Source organism: Barbus barbus (genome assembly GCF_936440315.1).
Source record: "Barbus barbus genome assembly, chromosome: 12".
NCBI classification, from domain to species: domain Eukaryota; kingdom Metazoa; phylum Chordata; class Actinopteri; order Cypriniformes; family Cyprinidae; genus Barbus; species Barbus barbus.
Window position 1 is genome coordinate 28,332,334 of NC_136740.1, and position 25,516 is coordinate 28,357,849.

Here is a 25,516-nt window from a genome sequence, read left to right on the forward strand (position 1 = left end):
GCAAACAAATATGACCCTTAGAAATGTCTGAATTGATTTTAGGATTGATTTTTATGTTGTGGCTTCCACTTTATGATATATATGCCTTGATCTGTTACAGACAAGTGTAAGAAGGATAAGACGGCCTCTCTGATTTGAACCACAATGAATCGGGTGGAAGAATGGGTTTTGGAGAACAAGGACAAGATCGAGAAAGGAGTGGAAATCATGGGGCAAGGCTGCGAGGTTTTAGCAGCCACCGTGGGACAGTTCCACCCCATCCTGGAGGCCGTGTTTTTGGCCTCGGCCGAGCTCCTCGGAAACCCAGAAGGCAAAGAGGCCAAGTTTCTCGCTGAGCAGTTTGAAAAGATCAACCAGAAACTTGAAGGTATTCGAGATGAAATTGACCAAATTGCTTTGGAGTTGCAGCGAACGAGCATGAATAAGCAGAACTTTGACTATGAGGCGAATATAATCAGTCAATACGAGAAGTTTCAAGACTTTGTCAATGCTAAGCCCAAGTTCAAGGAGAAGAAGAAGGAGAAGTTTATAACCCAGTATGAGAACACTGGTCGCGATCTGAACATTGATTCCTTGTACAATGCTGTAACTGGAGAGAATATCTCTGGAGATGCCATGTTGGACACGGTGGTGACCACAGAGGAAAGGAGCAGGAAGCCAGTGGAGGAGTTCTGTGCCAGACTGAAGAAGATATTTGTCATGGGAATTATAGCAATCATGGGTCACACCTCCCTGAAAGAGGGAGCAGTAGGCGAGGCCATGGTGAAGAAATGGCAGGATCGCATGGAAGAAGTAGAGACACGCATGAAAGCAGCGGTGGATGACTGCATTGAAAATTTCCCTCTGCAGGCCAAGACGGATGTGGAGAATCAAATTAAGGACAGTCAAGCCAACGTTGGCCCAGAGTTCACTGGATTTATACTGGATGTCCTTGCGAAGAAATATTACTGGGTTTCCTGGTCAGTTCGGGTCTTCAATCACAATGACATATTCTTCTGGAATTGGCTCGCTGGCAAAAAGTACCATGGAAGTGGTGGAGGTGGCAGCTTTTTTGATCTTCTGACCCAAAACAACATCAGAATTGTGGTGTCTTTCAGTGCAGACCCGAAACCGATTAACAAGAGCCAGATTGTAGATCAGATAGAGACGCAAAAGTTGAAGGGGAACATGCAGTCTGTGGCTAATACACTGGGGAAGATGCTTCCCAACACTGTGGTCCATGCCATTAGCTGCTATAAGAAAGTAGAAGAGAAAAACAACTTCCAGCCAGAATGTTTCTACTTTGGGAGCCACAAAAGTGCATACCTGTGCATTCATTCTGAATAGACATGCAACAAATTAAATTGGCAATCAGCCTTCTACGTATATACTTCTGGTTTAGAAATTTTGATTGTATTAAATAGTTATAAAGAAAACAATGACTAAATTGTTACTGCGCACATACAATGAAAAAGTATATTATTGCTGGTTCACTTTATTTTCGCATGTCAGTGCATAAAAGGACCATAAAGAAATGTATGTGTGTGTGAGACCAAACATAAATGCTTACATTTCAGATAAAAATTTTTATGTTTTGTAGTTTAGAATACATTTGAAAGAGCGGTTGAGTGGAGAAAACTTATACGATCAACAGATTCATGGGATTTCACTGTTTGTCGTGGTGTTTACAATCAAAAATCATTTCATTTAAACTTTACATTGTAGTAAAAGTCTTTCCTGGAAAAATGCTATAATAAGCATTCAGTTAACTAGCTATATATACTCTGTAACCCAAGAATTATGTCTGTTTTTTCTTTATGATTGTATGTAATCACAAATAAAACTATTATCTAGAAATTTGTTTCAAAGTATCAACAGCCATCCAAATGGAGTTTATTCAAGACAGATATTGTACTTTTTATTAAACTTACTGTATGCTAATCCAGCTTTGTTTTCATTTGCAAGGTTAATATAAGGTTCATATTTTAGAAGTAATGTATAAGAGACTAATAAAAGAGACTGAATGTAGATATTTTAAATTATCCCCCCTTACAAAACTTGATAACCATATTGCAAATAATTAAAGGACACTTCAATTCTTGAACTGCACTACAGTATTTTTGTGAAAACTGTGGTTACTGTGGTAAATTCTAAGGGGTAAAGGACAATACTTACTTCATTCTCTTTAACAAAAGTTGTACTATAGTAATTTGGTGTAAACCATGGTTCATTTAGTACTTTTTATAGCCTACTTAAATATTTATTTTACGCTAGACACATAAACCACACATGGTACTTAGGTGGAAACTATGTTACAGTAATGGATAAAGGACAATACTTTAAATTGCTTCAGAGTGTTGTTGAAGGGTGTGCCACGCGCATTAGATAAGAACCAGCGCGTGATCTTTTATTCAAAGTGATTTGTGATCCATTGGAAGGTGAGTTTGGTTCATAACAGTACGTATTTGTTCACTAAACGCCAGTAACATGTCCATTTCGTTGGTCTGTGCGCTGTAGTTTCAGTTTTTTGGGCGTTTCTCTTCAGTCTGCAGACGTCGATGTGTTTTAAACACGAGTGAGTTGCATAACGGATAGATTTTTCACGCACAAATTAACTTCTCTGTAATTTAATCGCATTTGTTACCGTTTTGAAGGTTTGTTTGATTATTATCGGTGAGCTGCAGACTAAACCAGGAAGTGCTTCTTATGTCAGACATTGTATTAACTTTTCCAGCCTGATATCTGAAGTAAATCCACATTTATTCGCTTCCCCTTTTCTTAAGAAGTGTCGGTGGACTTGTTATGAACTAATCTGCATCCTGGGACAAAACAAAGACTGATTAACCTACCTTTGTGTCGGTGGGTTGCAGGGGCGGTCAGTTGGGTGTTATTAACCCCAAATAAACCGCCACAGGGGTGTCGTGTCTCTCTGAAGCGGTTTATTTTGCGAAAATTACCAACTGTCATGACTTTACGCTGTCCTACGTATTGCACTTCGACTGCTAAACAAACAAACAACAAATAAATAAATAATAGACAAAAAACTGATATCGAGTATTACATGTAAAATATAGTTCAATTGAAATTATTCGTAAAAACCGCGAAGGACAGATGTTTTCTGGAGGAATGGTAAGTTGCCCTTGGCAACGGTAACACTGGCTGCCTGTGAGTGACCAATCAGAATCAAGTATTCGAGACAGCATCTTTAATAGAGTTAAATTACAAGCCTTATCCCAGTTTTACCACAAATCTTTGGAAATTTTGCTTCATATTTTCAGCTACATTAACTACAGTTAAAATTGTAACAACATTATTTTATCATGTGGTATCATTGAAATTGTGCTATGTTGGATTGTAACCCATAGCAGATCTGACTTTTAATGTGCGTGTGTTATGAATTCAGTTGAGGCTATAAGCTAATGGGCCCACTTAGTGTATTAAATTAGTCATTCATTTTGTGTGATCCATGCCAATAGAGCTTTACAATGGTCAGCATTTCAAAAATGCATACAGGTATATTTTGGTTGAGTGGTGAACACTGTGAAATTAGTGAGATTTCATCTTGTAACACTGCAATTTTGTAGCTACTGCCCAGTGAATAAGAGCATAATGTGGATGTCTGGAGAGAAGCTGACAAGGTGTTTTCCCTGTCCTGTTTCCATGGTCACTGAGGTGCTTTGGAAAAAAGGTTCTTGCTCAGCTAGTTGAACTCGTCTGTTAATCATTTCCACACCTGTGTTGGCACCAGCCAGAGACGTTAATGGAAAATCATCAGTTGTTTAGGTGAATTTTGTCATAATCGTATCATTATATGGTATATTGTAAACATTTGTTGAGACATCTTATGTAATTGCTTGTATTTATTTAATAGTACACTACCAGTCAAAAGTTTGCACACACCTACTCAAACTTTTTTTTATCACAAGACATTAAGTCAGTCAAGTATGTCCAAACTTTGGACTGGCAGTGCATATGATCTTCTAGGAAGTTTGAAAATGACCTAACACATTACTTTCTTCCCTTAAAAAAAAAAGCAAAGCTTTGTATTGGCCTACTCTGTGTTGCATCATTAACATTTGGAAAAGGGGAAATCCATTTGAAATGTTTCCAATTGAAATGTCTGTCCTCTGTGACTAAGTGTTCAAACATTATTTGACAATTCTTTTAGTGCATTTTTAAATTGAATGAATGCATCTGGCCCATTTCTTTCATGAACGTGTAGGTGTGGTTGTCGTAAATCTGTGAGCATGTGTACATACACCTGGTGTGTATTGTTGCTGCTTTTATGGTTTGTATAACACATTTGTCATTTCTTTTATCTTTTTAAAGCAAGCCCACTCTGTCTCACATTGACCACTCAAAGGTTGAGAGGAAACGAGGACTAACACATGTAAGTTTCTTTCCATATACCACTCTCAGAAGACATGGGCTTCACTTACTAAAGCTGACTTAGTTTTTCAATTAAGAACATAGCATGTTTTGTCTATTTTTGCTAAATAAAACATGTTAAAATTAATTGCATGGTTAACATTTGGTATTACTACATGTAAAAGCCTCCTTTAGAGGATCCATGGGTGTGGTTTTTGGATATTTTGCAGTAAATCACCTGCAATATGGCCTTGAAGCCCTATGCAATTTGTTAGATTGCACAAGCAAATTATTAGCCTTAGTAAATCAGAGCCTTTGAGAAATAGTTCACCGAAAAGAAAAAAAAATGTTGGAAATGTACTTACACTCAGGCCTTTCAAGATGTAAATGAGTTTGTTTATTCATCAGAGCAGATTTTGAGAAGTGTAGCATTACATCACTTGCTCACCAATAGATCCTCTGCAGCGAATGGGTGCCGTCAGAATGAGAGACCAAACAGCTGATAAAACTGTTTGGTCTCTCATTCTGACGGCACCCATTCACTGCAGAGGATCCATTGATGTAATGCTAAATTTCTCCAAATCTGTTCCAATGAAGAAATTAACTCCTCTACATCTTGGATGGCATGAGGGTGAGTACGTTTTCAGCAAATTGTCATTTTTGGGTGAACAATTCCTTTAAACTAAAAACAACTTCCTTAAAATAAAATGATGTTTACTTATATAATGATCTTATTTTACACAGAGACATTATTTGCTTTTGAAACTAAAAGATGGCTGATCAGCTGCAGAAACTTGTTTCACAGAAGAAGGATGTTGTCGAGACCGTCATGGAAGTGTTTGAGCAGGGCACGGAAGTGGTGGCCAGCATCGCTGGAGATCTGTTTCCCGTGTTCTCCATCGCAGCTCCGATCGTGAAGCTGGCGCTGGGTAACGTGGAAAGCAAAGAGGCCGAGTACATGAAAGAGCAGTTCCAGAAAGTGCGAGATCGCCTGGAAGTCGTTTCTGAAGAAGTCCAGCAGATAAACCAGGAGATCAAGAAGAGCGGCGTAGATGCAACCTACTTCTCCGTGGAGGAGAATCTGACCAACCAATTCCGCAAATTCATGGACGTCCTGAATGCGAAACCTAAATTCAGAGAGGTCAGAAAAAAAACGTTCCTGGAGCACTACAACAGGACAGGGGGTGATAAAAACCTGCACACTCTTTATAACGCCATAACCAGAGATAACTTCTCAGGAGAATCTGTGCTGGAAATCACTCTGAATTATGAACAGAAGAGCCGCAGAGCGGTGGAGGAGTTTTGCGCTACACTCAAGAAACTGTTCTGCGTCGGTTTGATCGCCTTACTGGGACACGCAGCATTGAAAGGCGATGACGATGAGGAGAAGCTTCTTCAAGACTGGAGCGAGAGGATGAAAGTGGTGCAGGATAAAATGAACGTCGTGATTGAAGACTGCATCAACAGCTTTCCGACGCAGGCCGAGCTGGACGCCAAACGCATAGTGAGAGACCAGAGTGACAAAAGCAACCAGCAACTGGCCGATTTGCTGGTAGAGCACCTGAAAAAGAAGTACGACTGGGTTTGCTGGTCAGTCCGCGTCTTTAATTCCCCCACCGGCCTGTTCACCAAAAAGAGAGACTTCCACGGTTTGACGGGAAAGAGTCGCTTTCAGGTGCCATCGTCAGATGACAAGCTCAACGCTGTGGTCTCCTACAGCGCCTCGCCTGAACCCATCGATAAAGCCCGGATACAGAGCCTGATTTCGGAGCAGAAGAAGATCACGATGACGCTGTTGGCTGAACTGCTTTTTGAGACAATGCCTGTAAGTGTGGTTCACACAATCAAGACCTCATGCAAAGATCTAGGATTCTCCAGCAGCTTCTCTGACGAGCTGCACTTCTTTGAGGAGTTCAAGAGCTTCTGTGTCTTTCTTCATTCCGCTTAAACAAGGAGGGGAAATTGAAAGATTAACAGCAGATGTTGTAGGATGATATTCGATTCAACCATTATAATTAGACTACTTTGCCTCTCTAAGGTTATGACTACTTTGCCTCTCTTAGGTTATGACAGCGTGCCGACATACAGCACCGTTGCGTCCCATGATCGAATCCCGACTTGATGACCTTTCCCGAACCTGCCCACCTCTCTCTCTCCCATTTCACTTCTTGACATGTCTGATCTGTCCTGTTACAATAAAGGCAAAAATGCCAAAAATAAATCTTTAAAAACTAATAACAATAGGTAGTCTCAGGCGGCTTGCCAACAGACCGTCCATGTTCACTGATCGTATGCTAAATGTTTGCACAGTTGTGTTTAAAAGTTGTGAGGAAGAACTAATTGCTAGATTTGACAAAGTTTTACAGGTTTTTAACATCATATAAAATTATATTTTTGACAGAAACACTTCTAGGTAATTAGATATTCTCAAGCAAAACTGAATTTTTATATACAGTATATAAGTTCTTACCTGTTCATGAAGTTCATGTCTGATCATGAAGTAAGGAGTAAGAATAAACAAATAATAAATATAACAAATAAAACTATTTAAAGAACAAAGATAGAAAAAAAAGATTAAAAAATTGTGACCAAGAGAACTTGAGGAAGGAGCTTGAGTTTTCTTAGTTTGTCTGAACTTTTAATACTTTTAATATTTGGATGGACTTCTGATTACAAAGTATGCACACATTTTTCAACTGTGTTTTCTCTATAGTATGTGTTTTAGAAAGGGTTGCTGCACCATTTTTTTTTTCGCGAAACTATTATTGTCCTTTAATCTAGTTCAAGTTCAAGTTTATTTGTATAGCACTTTTTATGATACAAATCGTTGCAAAGCAGCTCTACAGGAAATTAAGTTTCCACAATATATTTATATATTGCAGAACCTTAATATATTTAACTTATGGCAAAATATGGTAATTCTGTATGTTGTCTGAGCGTTGGCATACTCTGAGGGGTTGGCATAATCTTTTCTCAGGTGTTCGGTCATCTCAGATCATTTAAGGGTTGGATCCAGACTGAAGCTTCTGTAATTCCTAGTTACCACGAGATGTTAATCCTGTGGCAGAAACAGAAAAACAAATAGAGACATAATTAGCGTAGCTGCTGTTCCATCTAAGCAAAAATTATTTGTTCAACCCAAGCTAAAGAATAATAATAATGTACTTATGATCAGATATAACTGCAGTCCAAGATTATAAGGTGCATTATGTGAATGCTTGGCTAAAGAGATGTGTCTTTAATCTAGATTTAAACAGAGAGAGTGTGTCTGAACCCCGAACGTTATCAGGAAGGCTATTCCAGAGTTTGGGAGCCAAATGTGAAAAAGCTCTACCTCCTTTAGTGGACTTTGCCATCCTAGGTACTACAAAAAGTCCAGAGTTTTGTGTCCTTAGGGAGCGGGTTGGATTGTAGCGTGGTAGAAGACGAGTTAGGTACGCAGGAGCTAAACCATTTAGGGCCTTATAGGCAAGTAATAATATTTTGTAAATGATACCGAACTTAATAGAGACTGTAAAATTGGGGTAATATGATCATATTTTCTTGACCCGGTAAGAACTCTAGCCACTGCATTTTGGACTATCTGTAGCTTGTTTATTGAAGATGCAGGACAACCAGCTAGCAGTGCATTACAATAGTCTAGTATAGAGGTCATGAATGCATGAACTAGCTTTTCTGCATCAGAAATAGGTAGCATGTTTCGAAGCTTGGCAATGTTTCTAAGATGAAGAATGCTGTTTTTTTGTAACATGGGAAATATGATTTTCAAAGGACAAGTTGCTGCTTTTTGAATTTAGAGGACGTAACAGTGCATCCGTCTAGTTGTAAATTGTAATCCAAGAGTTTCTGTGTACTGTTTTTTGGTCCAATAAGTAATATCTCTGTCTTATCTGAATTTAATTGGAGAAAATTATTGGTTATCCAATCTTTTACATTTTTTACACAATCTATTAGCTTAGATAGTTTAGAAGTTTCATCTGGTCTTGTTGAGATATATAGTTGAGTATCATCAGCATAACAATGAAAACTAATCCCGTATTTTCTAATAATATTACCAAGAGGCAACATGTATATTGAAAATAGCAGAGGACCTAGGACAGATCCTTGTGGTACTCCATACTTTACTGGTGATAATTGAGATGACTCCCCATTTAAATGAACAAAGTGGTAGCGATCGGACAGGTAGGATCTAAACCATCTTAAAGCCTGCCCTTGAATACCAGTATAGTTTTGTAATTGATCTATGAGTGTGTCATGGTCTAGTGTGGAACGCAGCACTAAGATCAAGTAATACTAGCAATGAGATGCAGACTTGGTCTGAAGCAAGAAGCAAGTCATTTGTAATTTTAACAAGTGCAGTTTCTGTACTATGGTGAGGCCTGAAACCTGACTGAAATTCTTCATAGAGATCATTTTTTTGCAAGAAGGAGCACAATTGAGCAGACACAACTTTTTCAAAAATTTTAGACATAAACGGAAGATTTGAAATGGGTCTGTAATTTGCCAGTTCATTAGAATCTAGTTGTGGTTTCTTAATAAGAGGCTTAATAACCGCCAGCTTGAATGGTTTTGGGACGTGACCTAAAGATAACGATGAGTTAATAATATTGAGAAGCGGTTCTTCTGCTACAGGTAACAACTCTTTCAGTAGTTTAGTGGGTACATGATCTAATAAACACGTTGTTGGTTTAGATGCACTGATAAGTTTATTTAGTTCTTCCTGTCCTATAGTTGTAAAGCACTGCAGTTTTTCTTTGGGTGCGATGAATGAAGCTGAAATACTAGACGCAGTAGAATCTACATTTGTTATTGTATTTCTATTGTATATTGTTATCTATTTTATCAGTAAAGAAATTCATAGTCATTACTATTAAACTGTGAGGGAATATTTAGATCGGGTGGTGTCTGTTTATTTGTTAATCTAGCCACTGTGCTAAATAAGAACCTTGGATTGATTTGGTTATTATCTATGAGTTTGCGGATATGCTCTACCCTGGCAGCTTTTAGAGCCTGTCTATAGCTGGACATACTGTTTTTCCACGCAATTCTAAAAACTTCCAAGTCTATTGCGTTTTCCGAGTTTCTTTCTTGAGAGAATGGGTATAACTGTTGTACCATGGCGCAGTACGTTTTTCTCTAACCTTTTTCAATTTGAGGGGGGCAACAGCTTCTAATGTATTAGAGAAGATAGTGCCCATGTTGCTAGTCATTTCGTCTAGTTCATGTGTATTTATGGATACACAGAGCAGTTGAGATAAATCAGGCAGGTTATTTGTGAATCTGTCTTTGGTGGCTGGAACAATAGTTCTGCCCGGACGATAACGCGGAGCCATATAATTAATATCAGTAATACACAGAATGCACGATACAAGGAAATGATCAGTAACATCATCACTTTGAGGTACGATATCTATATCGGTAAGATCAATTCCTTGCGATATAAGTAAATCTAGCGTATGATTAAAACGATGAGTGGGTCCGGTGACGTTTTGCTTGACTCCAAAAGAGTTTATTAGGTCAGTAAACGCAAGTCCTAACGCATCATTTGTATTATCAACGTGAATTTTAAAATCTCCGACAATTAGCACTTTATCAACATTAACTAATAGATCTGAGAGGAAATCTGCAAATTCTTTTAGGAAATCTGTATATGGCCCTGGCGGTCTATACACAGTATCCAGAGCAAGGATAGGAGACATTTCTTTTGCATATCTAACAGTGTAACATTAAGCAGAAGTATTTGGAATGAGTTAAACCTCCTGTATCCTGTTTTCTGAGTAACATTGAGAATACCACTATTGTTGCAACACCGCCGCCACGACCAGTCTGACGGGTCTCATGTTTATAACAGTAGCTTGGTGGAGTAGTCCAAAATATTCATTTGGTTTAAGCCAGGTTTCAGTCAGGCAGAGTACATCAAAATTATTATCTGTGATCATTTCATTTACAATAACTGCTTTGGGTGCGAGTGATCTAATGTTTAGGACCCCAAGCTTTAAAAATTTTTTTTGTTCATTTATTTTGCGTTTTTGTGGTTTAATCATGATCAGATTTTTTCTAGATCCTGCATTAAATTTATATTTTGACCTCGCTATACGGGGAACAGACACAGTCTTTGTAGATTGGACAACGCAAGTACTTCTATCTTTTAAGTGGGTAGAACAAAAGTCATCATAGCAGTTATTTGAGAATTGGCTTACTAGTCAGATGGAGCGGTCGTCCCGGAGATGTTGTCCGACAGGAGTTCCGCTCCGACTCTGCTGGGGTGCAGGCCATCAGCACGAAAAAGCCTAGGACGCTCCCAGAAAAGATTCCAATTATTAACAAAGAGCAGTTTCTGTTCTCTACACCAGAGGTCCCCAACCACCGGGCCGCGACCCACTACCGGTCCGTGGAAGAATTCCTACCAGGTCGCGAGAACGTTCGGGGAAAAATGTGAATAGATATGACGCTGTTATTTATTGTGCGTAAATGATTTTTCTAATTATTCTGTATTTTCGTTGTATGCGATTGATATCGAGTAGCAATTTGACGATTTCATGTTAAATTAGTAAATAAAAGATTGCTCTGATCTGTCATATAGGCTATTAGAGCTTAAACGTATCGCAGTTGATCAAATCGGTATGCCGCGCTGTCTGAAACATGTATCTATGCTTGTGCGCGCTTCGGGTGTGTGCCATAGAGACAGACAGACAGCACGGCATACCGATTTGATTCCTCTTTCATGTATACCTGCGTTTAAGATACATATGCATGGGGGGTTGCAGTTACGTCGCAATACTGGAAATATTTCTGTTTTAAACCATGAAGGCGAGCCAATGGATATCACAACAGCAACGTGCAAACTTTGCGCAATAGTTATGCCAGTGAATGTCTTAACTTCAGTCATACAGAAAGTGAAAGTTAAAAAAAATGGAGTTTTCTAAGGCTGCATTAATGGCACATATTCTCAAGAGACGAATATACTTCAACATGTGCTGATAACAGTATAAATTAATCGACCTGTTTTAAAGACCATCTACAAGATGGTTTTGTTTTAGAATGCTATAGAGGATATATTCACACGTTATAGAAACGAAAATGATAGTGTATTAAATTGTTTTTAAGATAGAAAATGGACGATAAAGAATCAACTTGATGGAGCTCAAACTCAAAACACACAGTCACAAATCAGCGCATGCGTATGATATTATTCTTAAATATATTTTCAGATTTTACTCGTCCATAAATGGCAAGACAAAACACTTTACTAGACAGTCAGGTCTCTTTCTGCCTAAGTAATAAGTTCTAGGCTGTAATTTACAAGTGAACCAGACAGTCTGGTGAAGTTACTCTAGAACAAATTTCACCACCATTAAAGGTTTAGACAAAAACCTGCACAAGTGGCCACTATAGATTCTGACTGAGCACATACTCTGTTGTTGGTAAACTAAATGTATTTAGCAAGGATGCATTGAGCTGATTAAAACTGACAGTTGATGTATAATGTTATAATAGATTTTTATTTCAAATAACTATTCATCAAAGAATCAACACTGGTAATGTTTCTTGAGCTGCAAATCAGAATATTAGAATTATTTCCGAAGGATTGTATGACAGTGGAGTAATGATGCTGAAAGTTCATCTTTGCATCGCAGGAATAAATTACATTTTAAAATGAATTCAGATAGAAAACAGTTATTTTAAATTGTAATAATATTTTATAACATCATTGTTTTACTGTATTTTTGATCAAATAAATGCAGGCTTGGTGAGCAGAAGAGACTTCTAAAAGTCTATTGGTTTCTGAGCATCCAAGTTGACATGAAATCAAACATAGATGTATCATAAAGCAATAACATCTGCATTTTGTTATTGCTGAATGAAGTATGCAACCTACATTTTCTCTCGAAATTATCTCATAAATCAGTCTAACATTTATGTTTATATATATATACATATGTATATGTAATATAGGTTTGTTCTAATAATCTTCAGAAAAATGTTTTGTAGATAATTTAAGCCTTAAAGTCTTTGATAGAATGTTCAGCATTAAAAATGTAACCAATAGACTCATCATGACATTTGCATATATATGCATACTGAATAGTGAATGGTATTGTCTTCCCTGCATACTATTTATAGCCATCCTTACACTGTACACTGACTGTGTTGATTCTCGTGTGCAGCTGACTAATGATATGAAACGATATGGCATTTCATTTACACAGAGCCAAAGCTGAAATACAAGCTTACTGAAAATGTCAGCACTATTCTTAAGCTTCTTTCAAGCAGTGATATTTCCTTCATCAAATAAAAATCCAATCATTGGTGCAAATTATGAATAATTTTTTTCCATTGTGGAATTATACCAAATGCGTTTTTTGACAACAAACTTGTCGTTGCTGGACAGCTGTGATGTTGTACGTCTGCCTTTCAACTCCGTTTCACTGGATGTAGAAATAGATTTACTGTGAAACACCCATCAAACCCTGTAATTATGCAAAGGAGCCACAAACGGATTTATTATTATCTCAGGATTTGTCCCACCCTATGCCAGTGGTCAAAAACAAACCTAGAATAGAAAACAAAAATGCCAATGCTTTACATGTAAAAGTAAAGACAACAATATTATAACTGAACACTACAGATTCATATAAAATCACTGCTACACTGTAAAAAAAAATAGTAAAAACAGGGCAAAATGCACTCTGAAGGAATTCATTTTTTGTGGTGTTTTGGTACTTTCCACAGCCAGCAGCTCCTTATCACTGCATCTGAGTAGAATAAATACTGCAGCAGCTGTGTCCAGTGTTGCCAATTTAGCAATCTTGTTGCTAGATTTAGGAACTTTTCAGACTATCCTAACAACTTTTTTTTCCCAAAAAGCACCTAGCAACAAATGTAGCTATTTTTAAAATGTATTTGGCAACTTTTAGCAACTTTTGAAAATTGACTTGATGATAAATAAGGCATGCATTTTTCCTCTTAACCAAGCAGTTAAGCAGTGCAGTACACACACATCACATGTGAATCAAGTTGCTAGTTACACTTGTTAAATAATAATTGTTCATTTATGAAACACCTTAGTTGATAGTTTGTTCCTATAATTGTTAATCAGGTACACTGTTGATCTTATATCAAAATCTATCTATCTATCTATCTATCTATCTATCTATCTATCTATCTATCTATCTGTCTGTCTGTCTGTCTACCTACCTACCTAAATGCATTGTCACATTTAAAATATGCTGGTGAAAAATTAATACAGAAAATTCCTTCATATTAACATGTGAAGTAGCCTACACCGTGCCCTATTTTATGGGCTTTCCTTAGTGTAAGCATTTAACTACCAATTCACTGCTTAAAACTGTAATTGTTAATCGTGTAGTTTTACTAGTTTTTTGGAGAACGATTTCATTGGAGTTTAACATTAGCATGTTGCTAAGCTATCAACTCCAGTAAACATAAAAATATATAGCCTGCACACAAATATTGGGCAGTTTAATAGGACTTAACTGTTATCTGTCCTTTTTAGTACTGAATGGAATGTAAATACTCAAAATCAACATAATTCTCTTACCATGTTTGGATTTCACCCCAGCTAGCATTAACAGGCTAATGTTCTATCCTGGTTCTCTCAAAGTTATGAACAGTTCCATTAATAGAATGTTCATTCAAATGTATCTTTAATAATGTTATCAAAGCGTATGCACAAAAACGTAATTTATACATTGTTCATCCAATGTTTTTCTGAAACATTAACGTATTTTAAACGTTACTACTACTTGTTTCGGTTGATTCAGAGAACATTCAAAAGTAAAGTTTTCATAATCTTTGCAAAATTATAAAATGAATGTTTTCGCTATACCATAACCAAGAAAAAAATAATTTAAAAGATCAATTTTTGTGCAGTCTAAGAACATTCATAAATAAAAGCCTTAAAATGTTGTCTAGGTAGCTCAGGTTTTAAAAAAGAGCTAGAGTTTTGTAAATCTCTCTGTTTATTTAAAATGAATGAGTGTGCAGTTCCTCAGGGAGAAAAATGTCACATTTTTGCCTTCGACGTCCTTTCACTTCTCATGTAAAGGGTATGTGGGATCTCCAAGGGACTTTTGGTTCACTGGGTTTATTTCTGTGCAGTCTTGTATCATGATGCAGCCTTAGTGTGACTTGCTTGCTTTCAGGCTTTAATGCAATTCCATTGGCGAGGCCACAGGGCCTCAATATGACCTCTAGCGACAGAACGGAAGCAGGCAACAGTATAAAAAGTTACATTCAAGAGTCAGGTAATATAGAATTTGCCATTTTTAAATGAGAATTAACTATTAGCAAAGTTCTTTCCTCTAGAAATGTTCCCAGTCAATCACAAAGGAACTGCATTCTGCTCAATCTCAGGAGGAGCATGAACTTCGTCTCCTTGTAAATAGCTTAAGAGATTCTTTTAATCAGACCAAAATGACTTTTCCATGAATATGATTTGGCCACAGTGCCTCACATTGAGTCCGGCCCCATCAGGTGACCTCAGGAACGCAGAAAAACATCACGTGCGCCAGGACGGTTTCGCATGAGATGCAAAAATACATTGTGCAGCCATTTATTCACTCAATGTTACCTTGGTTCTTCCCTAATGCGGTCTCAATTGAAATAATTCCATTTTGGGTAAATTTCAGCCTGAAAAAGATGTTTATTAGGTGAGTGGCTCCAATAACGCACAAGCTCACCCAACATGATTAGATGCTGATGTGGAAAATCCTCAATCTCCCGAGGTTCTTCCTGGTCTGACAAGCTGAAAACAAAAAGGATAACTGTCTCCATAAAAAGTAAACTTGGTTTTTCTTGAGAGGAAATGACTGAACTCGAGGTAATATAGCATACGCATGGCAAAAAGCAAACAGATTCGGCATTTAATTAAAAAAAATTCAATACCAACTAATAGTTTTGTTAATTTTAGCTTGGAATATCAAGTTTACTGTCAGTAGGCTCATAGTCAATAAGTAATCCATCAAACACGCACTCTTAAAAGAGAAAATTTCAGACACTGAGCTGGGAATCAAAACATCCAGATATAAGATTTTTTTTTTTTCCCTTAAAAAGGTCATTTTTCATGAACACCAATGTGCTAGTTAAAAAAATGCAGTATGCAAACTATGTACATTTATATTTATACTATCTGAACATGCTCTTACCTTCGAAACTTACAGTACACACCCTTTTAACTGTAACGATGTCATTCTGTGTTTATAATTGCGGTGTTTCCAAGTAATGATGCCTCAGGCATTAACGACAGAAGCTGATTCTGATTAACTGAAAGGAAAATGGCCTATGAAAAAGCAAAGAGAAACTATTTGTTTCTTGATGCAAGCCTCCAACAACTTAAAATCCATCTGGACTGTAGAAATAAGATCACAAAGCACACAGACAGAGTAAATAATTACATCACATAGATGTCAAAGTATCAGACAGCTGTGAATAAACTGAACACGGACACTAGGTCACAGCAAGGATAAATGCCTTTGTATGCATATGAAAAAAAGAAACTTTCATTTGAAGCTCTGACTCTTGCTGATGGTTTCAGCTGCTTTGAATTAGTGAATCCCCAGCAAAGAACAGAAGAGGCACGCAGTGATTCAGCATCACTGTAATCCCACTGAAGCTCAACCGCAGACATACCTGTGGTGTGAAATCTAAAAACTGCTACCTTGATACGTTTGTTCCTGATCAAGACCACTGACCTCGCAGTAACGGCAACTAATGAGTGTGGGAGGAAGCACGGGTAACTGAGCTAGTATCATTTCACTTTTCACAAAAAAAAAAAAAAATTAAAATTCAACTCGGATCAGTATTTTTTGTCTTTAAGAAGTCTTGTAATAAGAAGGACAGTGAGACAATCATTATAGCAAAAGAAATATCAGTTTATTTTGTGATACTATATAAGGTGCTGTGATAATACAATCAAAATTGTTAGTTGATTTTTTGGGGGGGGGGGGGGGGGGGGGGGGGGGGGGCAAACGTAGTTAAATGTAAACCCAGCCATCAAGGAATGCTTACATATACACACAGTAATACCACAGAAAACTAGACAGAAAGAGAAAGAATGACCACATATATAGATAATTAGATCCTATATGTCGTGATTTCTTTCTACTTTTGTCATACAAAACTCTGTATGGTAGCCAAGGCAAAGTTATGTATCTTTCATAGCAAATTTATAGGCAAATGATTTACATAAAACTCAAGTATCTTACCACCACCTGGTGGTGAAATCATGCAAATAGCAATGAAAAGATAATACTAGTGAAGCCAATGTTGTTCCGAAATGTTTTATGAGAAATGATTGAGATAGTTTCCCGACAATCAGGTTTAGTACTATAAAGGTAGGTTTTTAATTGTAGAACTGTGTTCTTAGGATGCACTTATCTCAAAGGAATAGCTCACCCAAAAATTTTGCTTAAAATTTAATCACCAAGGCTGTTGAAGATGTAGATGAGTTTGTTGGGAGCAGATTAGGTGAAAATTAATCATTACTTGTATTTTGACCAGATGCAATGGTTTAAAGTTAAAACGTCTTAATGATGGATTTGTTTCTCACAAACATGCAGCTTTTCAATTCTCAAGATGTTATCGCCACTATAGTAAGGAAGTAGTGTCGAAGTATATACATATATATTTAAATTGATAGTGCCAAAGTGCTCATTTATTTAAAAAAGCAGCACTTCATTTACTAGCAGTAACCAAATGTTTCAGGAAAACACCCGGTAAGAATAAACATACTGGAAATCATCTAACTACTATATTAAGAAGTGTTGTATGTACTGTATATATTTGTTGCTTTATATTTTACTTCTTTAACATGCAGCACCATCAGTGGCATCTTCCATGAGCGGCTTGTGAAGTTCTGGATCCTCCACTGACTGAAAAACCACAAACACTCATGAACACACAGAGCATCTCTCTGAAACTCTCACAATCAGTGGATTTGACTGATTGATCGTTGTAATAGTGCTGATGATACAGTACCTTTACATCTTCATCCTTCTTGCACAAAGCTTTCCCAGTCAAAACACAGAAACTGATGGTCACACAGAGCTGAAGGACCGACAGCGCTATCATCATGATATCTAGTCCTCCGAGGATCATCTAGAGGTGAGTCAAGATCAAAGTGTCGTTTGAGGAAAGTAATGGTCGATAAGGCCTATATGAAGTACTACACATACATCCACTCTAATTCAATCTGAAATCATATAATTAAACACACCATTTTTCCAGAGTAATATTGCGCTGACTGAATTATAAATTATATAATCCTATAGTTACATATTTTTAAAATATATGGCCTCCTAACCCACTTTAAGTACTTTTACAAAAGATTAGATTCATGCAATAACTTTGAATTACCAATAGCTTGTGACACCAAAAACTAAAATAGCTTCCCCAACTTTGGTCATTTGATCCTACACAATCTAATAAAAAAAAAAAAAGAACATTACCTTATTGAGGTACTTGTACTGCATACAGATCTCGATTCTCCTCACGCGTTCAGGGGAAGATGTTACAGCATAGCCGTAAGACGAGTAATAACCGGTGTCACAATATAGATCATTTCCTTTAGCTAGGTCCAATGAATACAGCACAACAGCTGTGATAGCCAGTGCAGCACTGACTACATTCAGAATCACTGCGATGACCAGCTGTACAACACAACAATATAAACTGGTGATGCGCAGCGTAACTTCCAAAAACACTGATATGTTTATTATGGCTTTGAACGACACTTACTAGGAAAGGACTGGGATACTTCGCTGCAAGAACAGTCACAATTCCAATTATAATGACCTATAAACATTAAAAACCTCTGTGAGTGTCCAATCATAGTCATTGAAATGAAAAGTGTAAAATAGGTTTCGTGACCCATCAGATCTTAATCAAAATGCACTGGATCCATCACAACCGAAGACATAAACACTAGCAAATAAAACTCCATTAAAATGCATAAATAAGTCCTAAACGCAAAAAAATCTAGATCTATGTTCTTTATAAATAAAATTAATTTTGATGCTTTTGTGCCACTTGCTCAGGTAGTGTAAATAAAGTAAAGATCTTATTAAAAACTTATCAAACCATTATAATAAACATTATTTTTAAAGAAGTTATTGCTTTCAGATATTGTTAATATCAGGTGAAGAAATGTTCACTACTAATGTGTGTGTGTACATTTTACACTTTTTTTTTTTAAGTGATTAAGATGCGTACACTCACATGTAAGGTGTAAGGAAACTGTTTTACACATTTGAGTAATTAAATTAACTAATATGATATGAACATGAAAATTTGTGCATGCATTTTATAGCAGATTTCTCCCTTCTCAAACTCTCATATTTGTTACTGATAAATGTACTATATAGACTCACTCATTACACAAGTAATGTTTTATGAAAATAAAAATAAACAGAAGACAAATTCTTACCACACCACCGATCCAGAAAGCAACCCCACATTCTGTAACGTTGTTCCATATCCCAGAGCTTCGAACCAAAATCCCAAACACAATATTGATGACTCCAGCTATTATCTGCATAGCCTACGGCATAAAAACAAACAAGATTTTTGCTCATACACCTCAAAAATAAAGCAGCAACTTAAAATGACAAGTCTTGTAATTAAAGTCTTGTATTCAATTCACCCCAAGAGCTGTGTGGATGCTCGTCAGCTGCTTTTTCATCTTCTGAGACACAGAACACACTGGACTGCAGCACAGAAAACCCAGAACCTGACACAGTACGGGCCATTTGCTCTTCGGGTTTGAGGCGATGGTGATGACCGTCAAACCCTCACCTCGAGACATTGTCAGAGACATGCTGCAGACTTCAGCCCTCCAACAGGTGATAAAGGCCAAATGTCCTGTAAAGACAAACAAATTACCATTCTAGTGCATCACAATTGGTATAAACACATCAAGATCAAATCATGCTTTAGAGAAGAAAAAAAAAAGCTTGTTCACCAAAAAGCCTTGATGCTGCTATTGCCAACTTAGGACAATAAGATACAGATCATTTAACAAATAATGGCATGTAGTCACAATAAGCCTTCAAGGATAAAGTGACACAAAGCTATTTACTGACACTGAAACTAGATTCAGTTGCAACATTAAAAGCACAACCTGCTAAAGACAAGAGGAATTTGGGTAATTATACTTTTGACTTCAAATGTGGCTTAATCTTAATAGAAATCTCTCTCAAACATTCTAGAATAATTCTGATAATTGACAGGGTATTGATGGCGGAAGTTTCCTTTCGACCAAAATAGAAAGAAAACTAAACATCTGATTCCTGAATTTTGCAGTCTTACATATTTCAGAAAGCTCAACTCAGACTTACCCTGAGACTAACAGTCCAGAGTGCAATCACTAGATTTCAGGAAAATATCAAAACTATCTGTCTAATTAGCTCTGATCAGCTACAGGCCCAAAACAGCGACGTCGGCTCGTTCTGTTGATTCGGATATTTGCAAAGAATCTTCTGAAAGAATTGTTTGCGAATCAGAGTCGATTCCCACAAAAGTGACTCACTGAACCGTAAACCGCTAACTGCCTAATAACAAATAATTCCTGCGTATTATCTTTAACACATACAAAAGGCCTTTTCAGCCAAGAGATATACATTCATTTCAGCACTGTGAATACAAATTATACAATGCAGGATGTGACGGACATTGTGTGACGCATTGAGCGAGGACGCAAATGAATCACTGAATCGATTTTGTGAACCGGTTCTTTAAAATGAACTGTAAGATCTGGAAAGCCTCGTTTTCCCGTCATAAGGCGGAGCTGTTTTCCCGACATTAGCCCCTTTCTTGTCGAAATTAAGTGACCGAATACACACAAAAATGGCCGTCCTGGCGAGTATCCAGGTTTTTTCTTAAGTAAATGTGAACAGTTGAAAAAAAAAAAAAACAGGTATGTTTACACAAATGCAGACATGGGGAAGTGTGGAGTGAATACGTCATCTGTGTCAAAAGTTTTTTTTTTTTTTTTATTGAATCATTTAAATTCAAAATTTTACAGTAGCCAGGGGGTGAACACACACATACACACACACACACAAAAGAGATACAAAATTACAATAAAATAGAAAAAAAAAAAAAAACCTACAGAAAAATATGGAAATGTTTACATACATTAATACATTTAACAGCTTTCTTATTTATCAGAGTGTAAATAGATTTTAGGTATTGTTTAACTTCTGACTTCAAAATGAGAAACAATGATTTGTAATTGCCGTACTTACATTTATGTATACTAAACCTTGCCAGCAAAAGTAATAAATTAATCAAATAATATTCCTTATGAAATGACATGTCGTAAGTAAAAAAAAAAACAAATAAAACATTTTCAAAACAAAGTTGAAAGCTAGGCATGATATGATCTCTAACAAATGAGCAGAAGTCTGACCAAAAATAATAAGAGTAAGGACAACTCCAAAATAAATGAAAAAACGTTTCTGTATGTAGACCACAAAATGTACATAGTATATCAATATCACAGTTAAATCTGTTTACAAGGAAATAGTTACTGGGGTTCTGTGTCAGAAGGTTATGATTGGTCCGGAGTTGAGTCTTACGTCAGCGCGTTCTGAACTCGTGCGTGCTCATACCGGTAATTTTCTCTATGCGTTCACACCATAGACTGTACGGTTCACACACAGCAGAATTCCCGCAATTTACTGTCTGGTGATGTTACAGCCTCTCATGTTTGAAAAGGTCCTATTCACACATGATCTCTTCACGGCAATTTACCGGTAATTTTCCGGAACAGTCTGTATGTGTGAAAGGGCTTTGTTATTTTTGAGTTGTTAAACATGCAAACGTTTCAGACATAATTTATAGCCCTTAATTTTTGTATATATTTTTATTTTATTTTCTGCCCCTTATCTTAATTTAGGTTAAAGACAAAAGTAAGCTAGTTTATTGATTTGCATGTCCCTAAAAAGTAAATACTTTAATAGAAAAAAACTAAAATTGAACTATAACTGAAATAAAAATAAATTAAACCTTATTAGTAGTATAAAAACACAATTAAAACAAATTCAAAATATTAATATAAGTAAGTAAGCCTATAATATTAAGTATAATAGTATATAAATAATAAAAAGACTTTGAGTCTATTCTACACAGTGTGTCTAAAGATGTAGACAGTGTATAAAATAAAAATCAAGAAAGCCAGTGATTCCAATTGTCATTTATTTAAAGGAAAAGGCAAGAATAAAAAATGTAGCTTGATGATTAGATGGTATAATAACACTTAAAAATGAGAGACAAAATGGAATTCTATTACAAGCAAAAACAATAACTGTGATATTTTTATGTTTATCTTATTGTCTAGCATGCAGGACCAACAGAGGTGTGTTTTATATCATAAACATGAACAGAGCATCTCTAGAAGCTCAGGTCAGTTGCACATCTCCTGATTGATTTTCAAATAACTCAATTAAAATATATATAGGCTACATAAGAAACAGACTCAGTCAGACGCTCAGCATTTTACTTTGATAAGTACAGTCTGAAACATCTACTAATTGAATTCAGTGATCTTTTTAATCAAATCCAAGCCTGGAAAGTCCATGGCTATCACCCCAAAACAAGGCTTGGGATTGGTTTTCTTAGATTCATCATCGAGATGTTTATACAGCCAAGGGTTGATTTGCTTTGCTAAACCTTTGGGGTTTATATATGGCCTCAATCTAGGTATGCCTGTGCCACTTGAATAGCTCAAAACAACTCTTTCAGCTCTATACTGCTCACATGTAGTGGCATTCAGATGCTTACTAATTTTTTCTTTCTTTTTTTCAACATTAGTCACTATATAGTCATTATGTTCATCCGTTTCATATAGACGGATACCCAGCCGAAAGGCATTTTTCTGAACAAATACAATCTTTCCTCTTACTTCACCAATCTTTGGTATTGCACCTGAAACCCAGCAAGCAGGGTCCTTTTCAATCTTCTTTGCAACTAAATTTGGGACTTTTTCCTTCAAAAAATGAACAGGCTTAACTCTGACCAACACTGTCTCCCATGTATATTTAGATAAAAATGTCTTAATTGTCTTAAGAGCTTCCGGGAAAGTTGTACGTTGGTAAATCGGTCCATGCTTAATGTGTAAATTTTCACCAGACACTCTGAAGTCGAAGAAGCGTATCCCGGCCTTTAGCTGGTCCTCAAGAGACCAAGCCTGACATTTTGCTATGAATCCTCCATAAAGGGCCAAGCTCTCATGGGTACCAGGAATAGTGATGTCAGAAATTAACGTTTCATCATCCAGAGTCTCCATCCAGCCAGTTGTATAATATGCAGGGAGATGGAGTGTTTTATTATCATTAAAGACTTGTTGTTGAATACTGCTGTGCAGTCTGTGGATCAGAATCAGAATAAAATCAGGTGAACAAAAATGTATTGCTTGAATGCACTGTACGTTGCTTTGGATAAATGTCAAATGAATAAATGCAAAGGGAAATAACTTTATCTAAAAGTAATCATGGCTACTATTAAATGCGCGTCAGTGGAGAAAGCAGGCAGAAATTCTGATGGGAACTGTTACAAAAATAGCGTTATAATAAATTCTTTATTCAGCTCTTGATCAGTATTCAATATAAATATAAATAAATAACATTCCGTTTCTTGTAGTTTTCTTTCTTAATGAACCAAACCCCAATAACCTACCCAATTTAGCATATCAAAATACAATAATTCAGTATTTTATACTCACAGCAGCATCAAGACACAGATCATTTTTCCAGGAACTCCCATCTTCATTGCCTGAGGTTAGCACACAAATAAAACAATACATTAGTGCAAAACTGCATTTACAAGGAGCTGTAAATACAGTACAAAGGCAACATGGATGTACACAACATTTGCATGGAGGAAACAATGGTCAAATGTTGCATTTTTGACAGCTAAAATTAAAAGAATAAAATTAATTACAAATAATATTAATAAAAAAAACAAAATTGATTGTTCAAGAAATTTCAAGACTTTCGGCTGAGTGCGGTGTTTGGGATGAAACTGGTTGTTACCTACCGCCCCATTGAGTCTGAAGTTTCATGTTTGTGTGTTAGGATATCAAATCTGAAGGTGATTTTATTGTTATTCTGCATTTTTATGTACAGCACTGTGGTCAACATTAGTTGTCTTAATATGTGCTCTAGAAATAAAGTGAACATTGAACGTTTAAATTACAACAACAACAAAAGATCAAATATTCTTGATGGACACCCAGAAACAAGTGTTGATCACAGCAGTGTATTTCCATATTTCATATTGTTATATATATACATAATCAGATTTAAGTTCAATGTTTTAAAGGTTTTTCTCAAATGTTTTGGTACATTTCTCAGATCAAAGTGACTTCCACTTCCATACCATCTCTTGTGCACATTTTTTAACAAATTGCCAGTGCTTTTGTCTGCTGTTATCAATTGCTAATATCATGTTGATCAAAACATTATTCTGGTTCTGTGTTGAATAGCCTGTAGTAAATATGAGATGAAAACCAAATTTGTATGTCACTAAAAAAGGAAAATAGAAAAGGCCTGCATTCATGTATTGTCTGGAATGGAGTTATTTTATTTTTATTTTATACTAATATGTAGTTTTTAGCATTTATTTTTGTATTTTCAGTTGTAATTTCATTTTATTTTTTAATAAGTGTGTGTGCTTTTGTCATTTTTATTAGGTTTTGCTCTTTTTAAAAATATTACTCTTTAAGTTTAATTTTAAACTTTTTTTAATTTAAAGAAATAATTTCCGTTAACGATTATAACCCTGGTTTTGAACAGTTCACTTCTTCTGTGAATTCCATGGGCAGTGTAATTACAGATAAAGCTTACCCTATCCTCCCTCTGAGTGAGTGTCTCTTACAGAATGTCAGGTGCCAAGTGTATCAGCACTGGTTTCCCCTTCCTGCTGCTCGTCGAGATGCTTGTGCGCTCTTCTCTCACATTATAGTAAGCACCCCTTATAGTCTGTGGAGGTGCTGACATACACTTGCTTTCACACATAATATCTATATTTACACGTTATTTCTACCTGCGTCAGTAAATTTCCTGTTTGCATTAATGCAATACTAAGACAATTTTATTTATTTGGCAGTTTGCAATATGACCTGTCACTTTAGTTTAGTGAGGTAAGTGACCTCCGTGAAGTTAATATAAAAAAAAAAAAAAAATACTCCTGTTCTGGGAAATCTGACATTGTCACAAACATCCGTCCAACAGAGAAAGACCCTGTTGAAAACTGGAGAGGCCTAGCTCTTCCACCCAAAAAGAGAAAGAGGAATTCCTACCTCTCTCCGTGTCCTGAATGGCTCCATGCAGTGAATGGCTCTATGCAGATCCGTCTGTGGGGGAAAAGACTGAAAGTGCACTGTTGAAAAATGGAAATAATCAACAGCCTGTTAAACTCAGGAAATAAAGAATCTCTGTGCTGAACACTTGTGCATTTGTTGCTTTTTGTCAGTGCTTATATGTTGTGCTTTCTGTGATAGTGTCAACTTTGCAAATTTTGTTTGTGGTGAGGACTCCCAACAATCTCCGCCAGCTAGTGAAAACCATCAGCACAAAGGGTCTGAATGCACAGGCCTACATAGTGAGGGCAGAGCTGCTGAATGGAATATTCAAACCTGTCCAACTGAAGTCTGGTGCTCTCCAAATCGATGCAGTGCCACATCTCCACTATCATTGAAAAATCAGTGACGAAACATGCATGTGTTTACTTCACAAAACAGTGCTCCTCACAGTATTGCAGTCTCAGCCCACAAGTCACAAGAAAAATGCCATTTGTTTGTACTTCTGTTGCTGTCCTGCAGGCTTCTGGCATCGCTCATCTTCAGACCGCAGTGGAAGAACGCCTTAACCTTCCGTGGTCCCCCTGTCTCAGGCCAATCCAAAGTCCATCATAATGTCCCTCTGCATTCAAGACAGACTCTACATCAGGAAAAGAGCTCTGTGCAGGGAAAGTTTCTCACAGTTACAGTCTGGGAGAACTTTTGTGGACTGACACTGACCTGGGAAGCAACTCCATAGAATTTCCCTGATGCTCCAAGGAGAGAGATTCACTTTAAGGGCAGTCATCGCTTTCAAAGGAGGCTTAACCCAGGATGCTCTTGGACATTATGTGGCCTACTGCAGGACGC

General features: G+C 36.7%; 3 protein-coding genes across 3 annotated transcripts; 1 reads left to right on the forward strand and 2 right to left on the reverse strand.

Moving 5' to 3' along the window:
- Positions 1–2,259: 2,259 nt before the first annotated feature.
- On the forward strand, positions 2,260–9,231 carry LOC306877546 (protein rapunzel-like). The gene is made up of 3 exons (XM_079429376.1): positions 2,260–2,417; positions 4,309–4,369; positions 5,092–9,231. The coding sequence occupies exon 3, from the start codon at positions 5,120–5,122 to the stop codon at positions 6,293–6,295; it is 1,176 nt and encodes a 391-aa protein (XP_079285502.1). The 5' UTR covers positions 2,260–2,417; positions 4,309–4,369; positions 5,092–5,119; the 3' UTR covers positions 6,296–9,231.
- A 6,991-nt stretch (positions 9,232–16,222) lies between these two features.
- Positions 16,223–20,043, reverse strand: LOC306878421 (uncharacterized protein). The gene is made up of 7 exons (XM_079430770.1): positions 19,704–20,043; positions 19,010–19,227; positions 18,794–18,907; positions 18,106–18,162; positions 17,817–18,017; positions 17,347–17,466; positions 16,223–17,240 (listed from the first exon to the last, which is right to left on the reverse strand). Exons 2-7 carry the CDS (start codon positions 19,181–19,183, stop codon positions 17,175–17,177), a joined length of 732 nt encoding a protein of 243 aa, XP_079286896.1. The 5' UTR covers positions 19,184–19,227; positions 19,704–20,043; the 3' UTR covers positions 16,223–17,174.
- A 1,852-nt stretch (positions 20,044–21,895) lies between these two features.
- LOC306878578 (1-phosphatidylinositol phosphodiesterase-like) lies at positions 21,896–25,050 on the reverse strand (the record flags this gene model as incomplete). Its single annotated transcript, XM_079431003.1, has 2 exons — positions 21,896–22,799; positions 25,004–25,050. 2 exons carry the CDS (start codon positions 25,048–25,050, stop codon positions 21,896–21,898), a joined length of 951 nt encoding a protein of 316 aa, XP_079287129.1.
- Between the last annotated feature and the right edge of the window lie 466 nt (positions 25,051–25,516).

Excerpts from the sequence above, each read along its gene's own strand:
- LOC306877546 (XM_079429376.1), top strand. The coding sequence starts at position 5,120 with ATGGCTGATCAGCTGCAGAAACTTGTTTCACAGAAGAAGGATGTTGTC.
- LOC306878421 (XM_079430770.1), bottom strand. The coding sequence starts at position 19,183 with ATGTCTCTGACAATGTCTCGAGGTGAGGGTTTGACGGTCATCACCATC. Across the intron at positions 18,018-18,105 it reads AGTATCCCAGTCCTTTCCTA|CTGGTCATCGCAGTGATTCT; the intron begins GTAAGTGTCGTT and ends TGTGTTGTACAG. Across the intron at positions 17,241-17,346 it reads AGAAGGATGAAGATGTAAAG|TCAGTGGAGGATCCAGAACT; the intron begins GTACTGTATCAT and ends GTGGTTTTTCAG.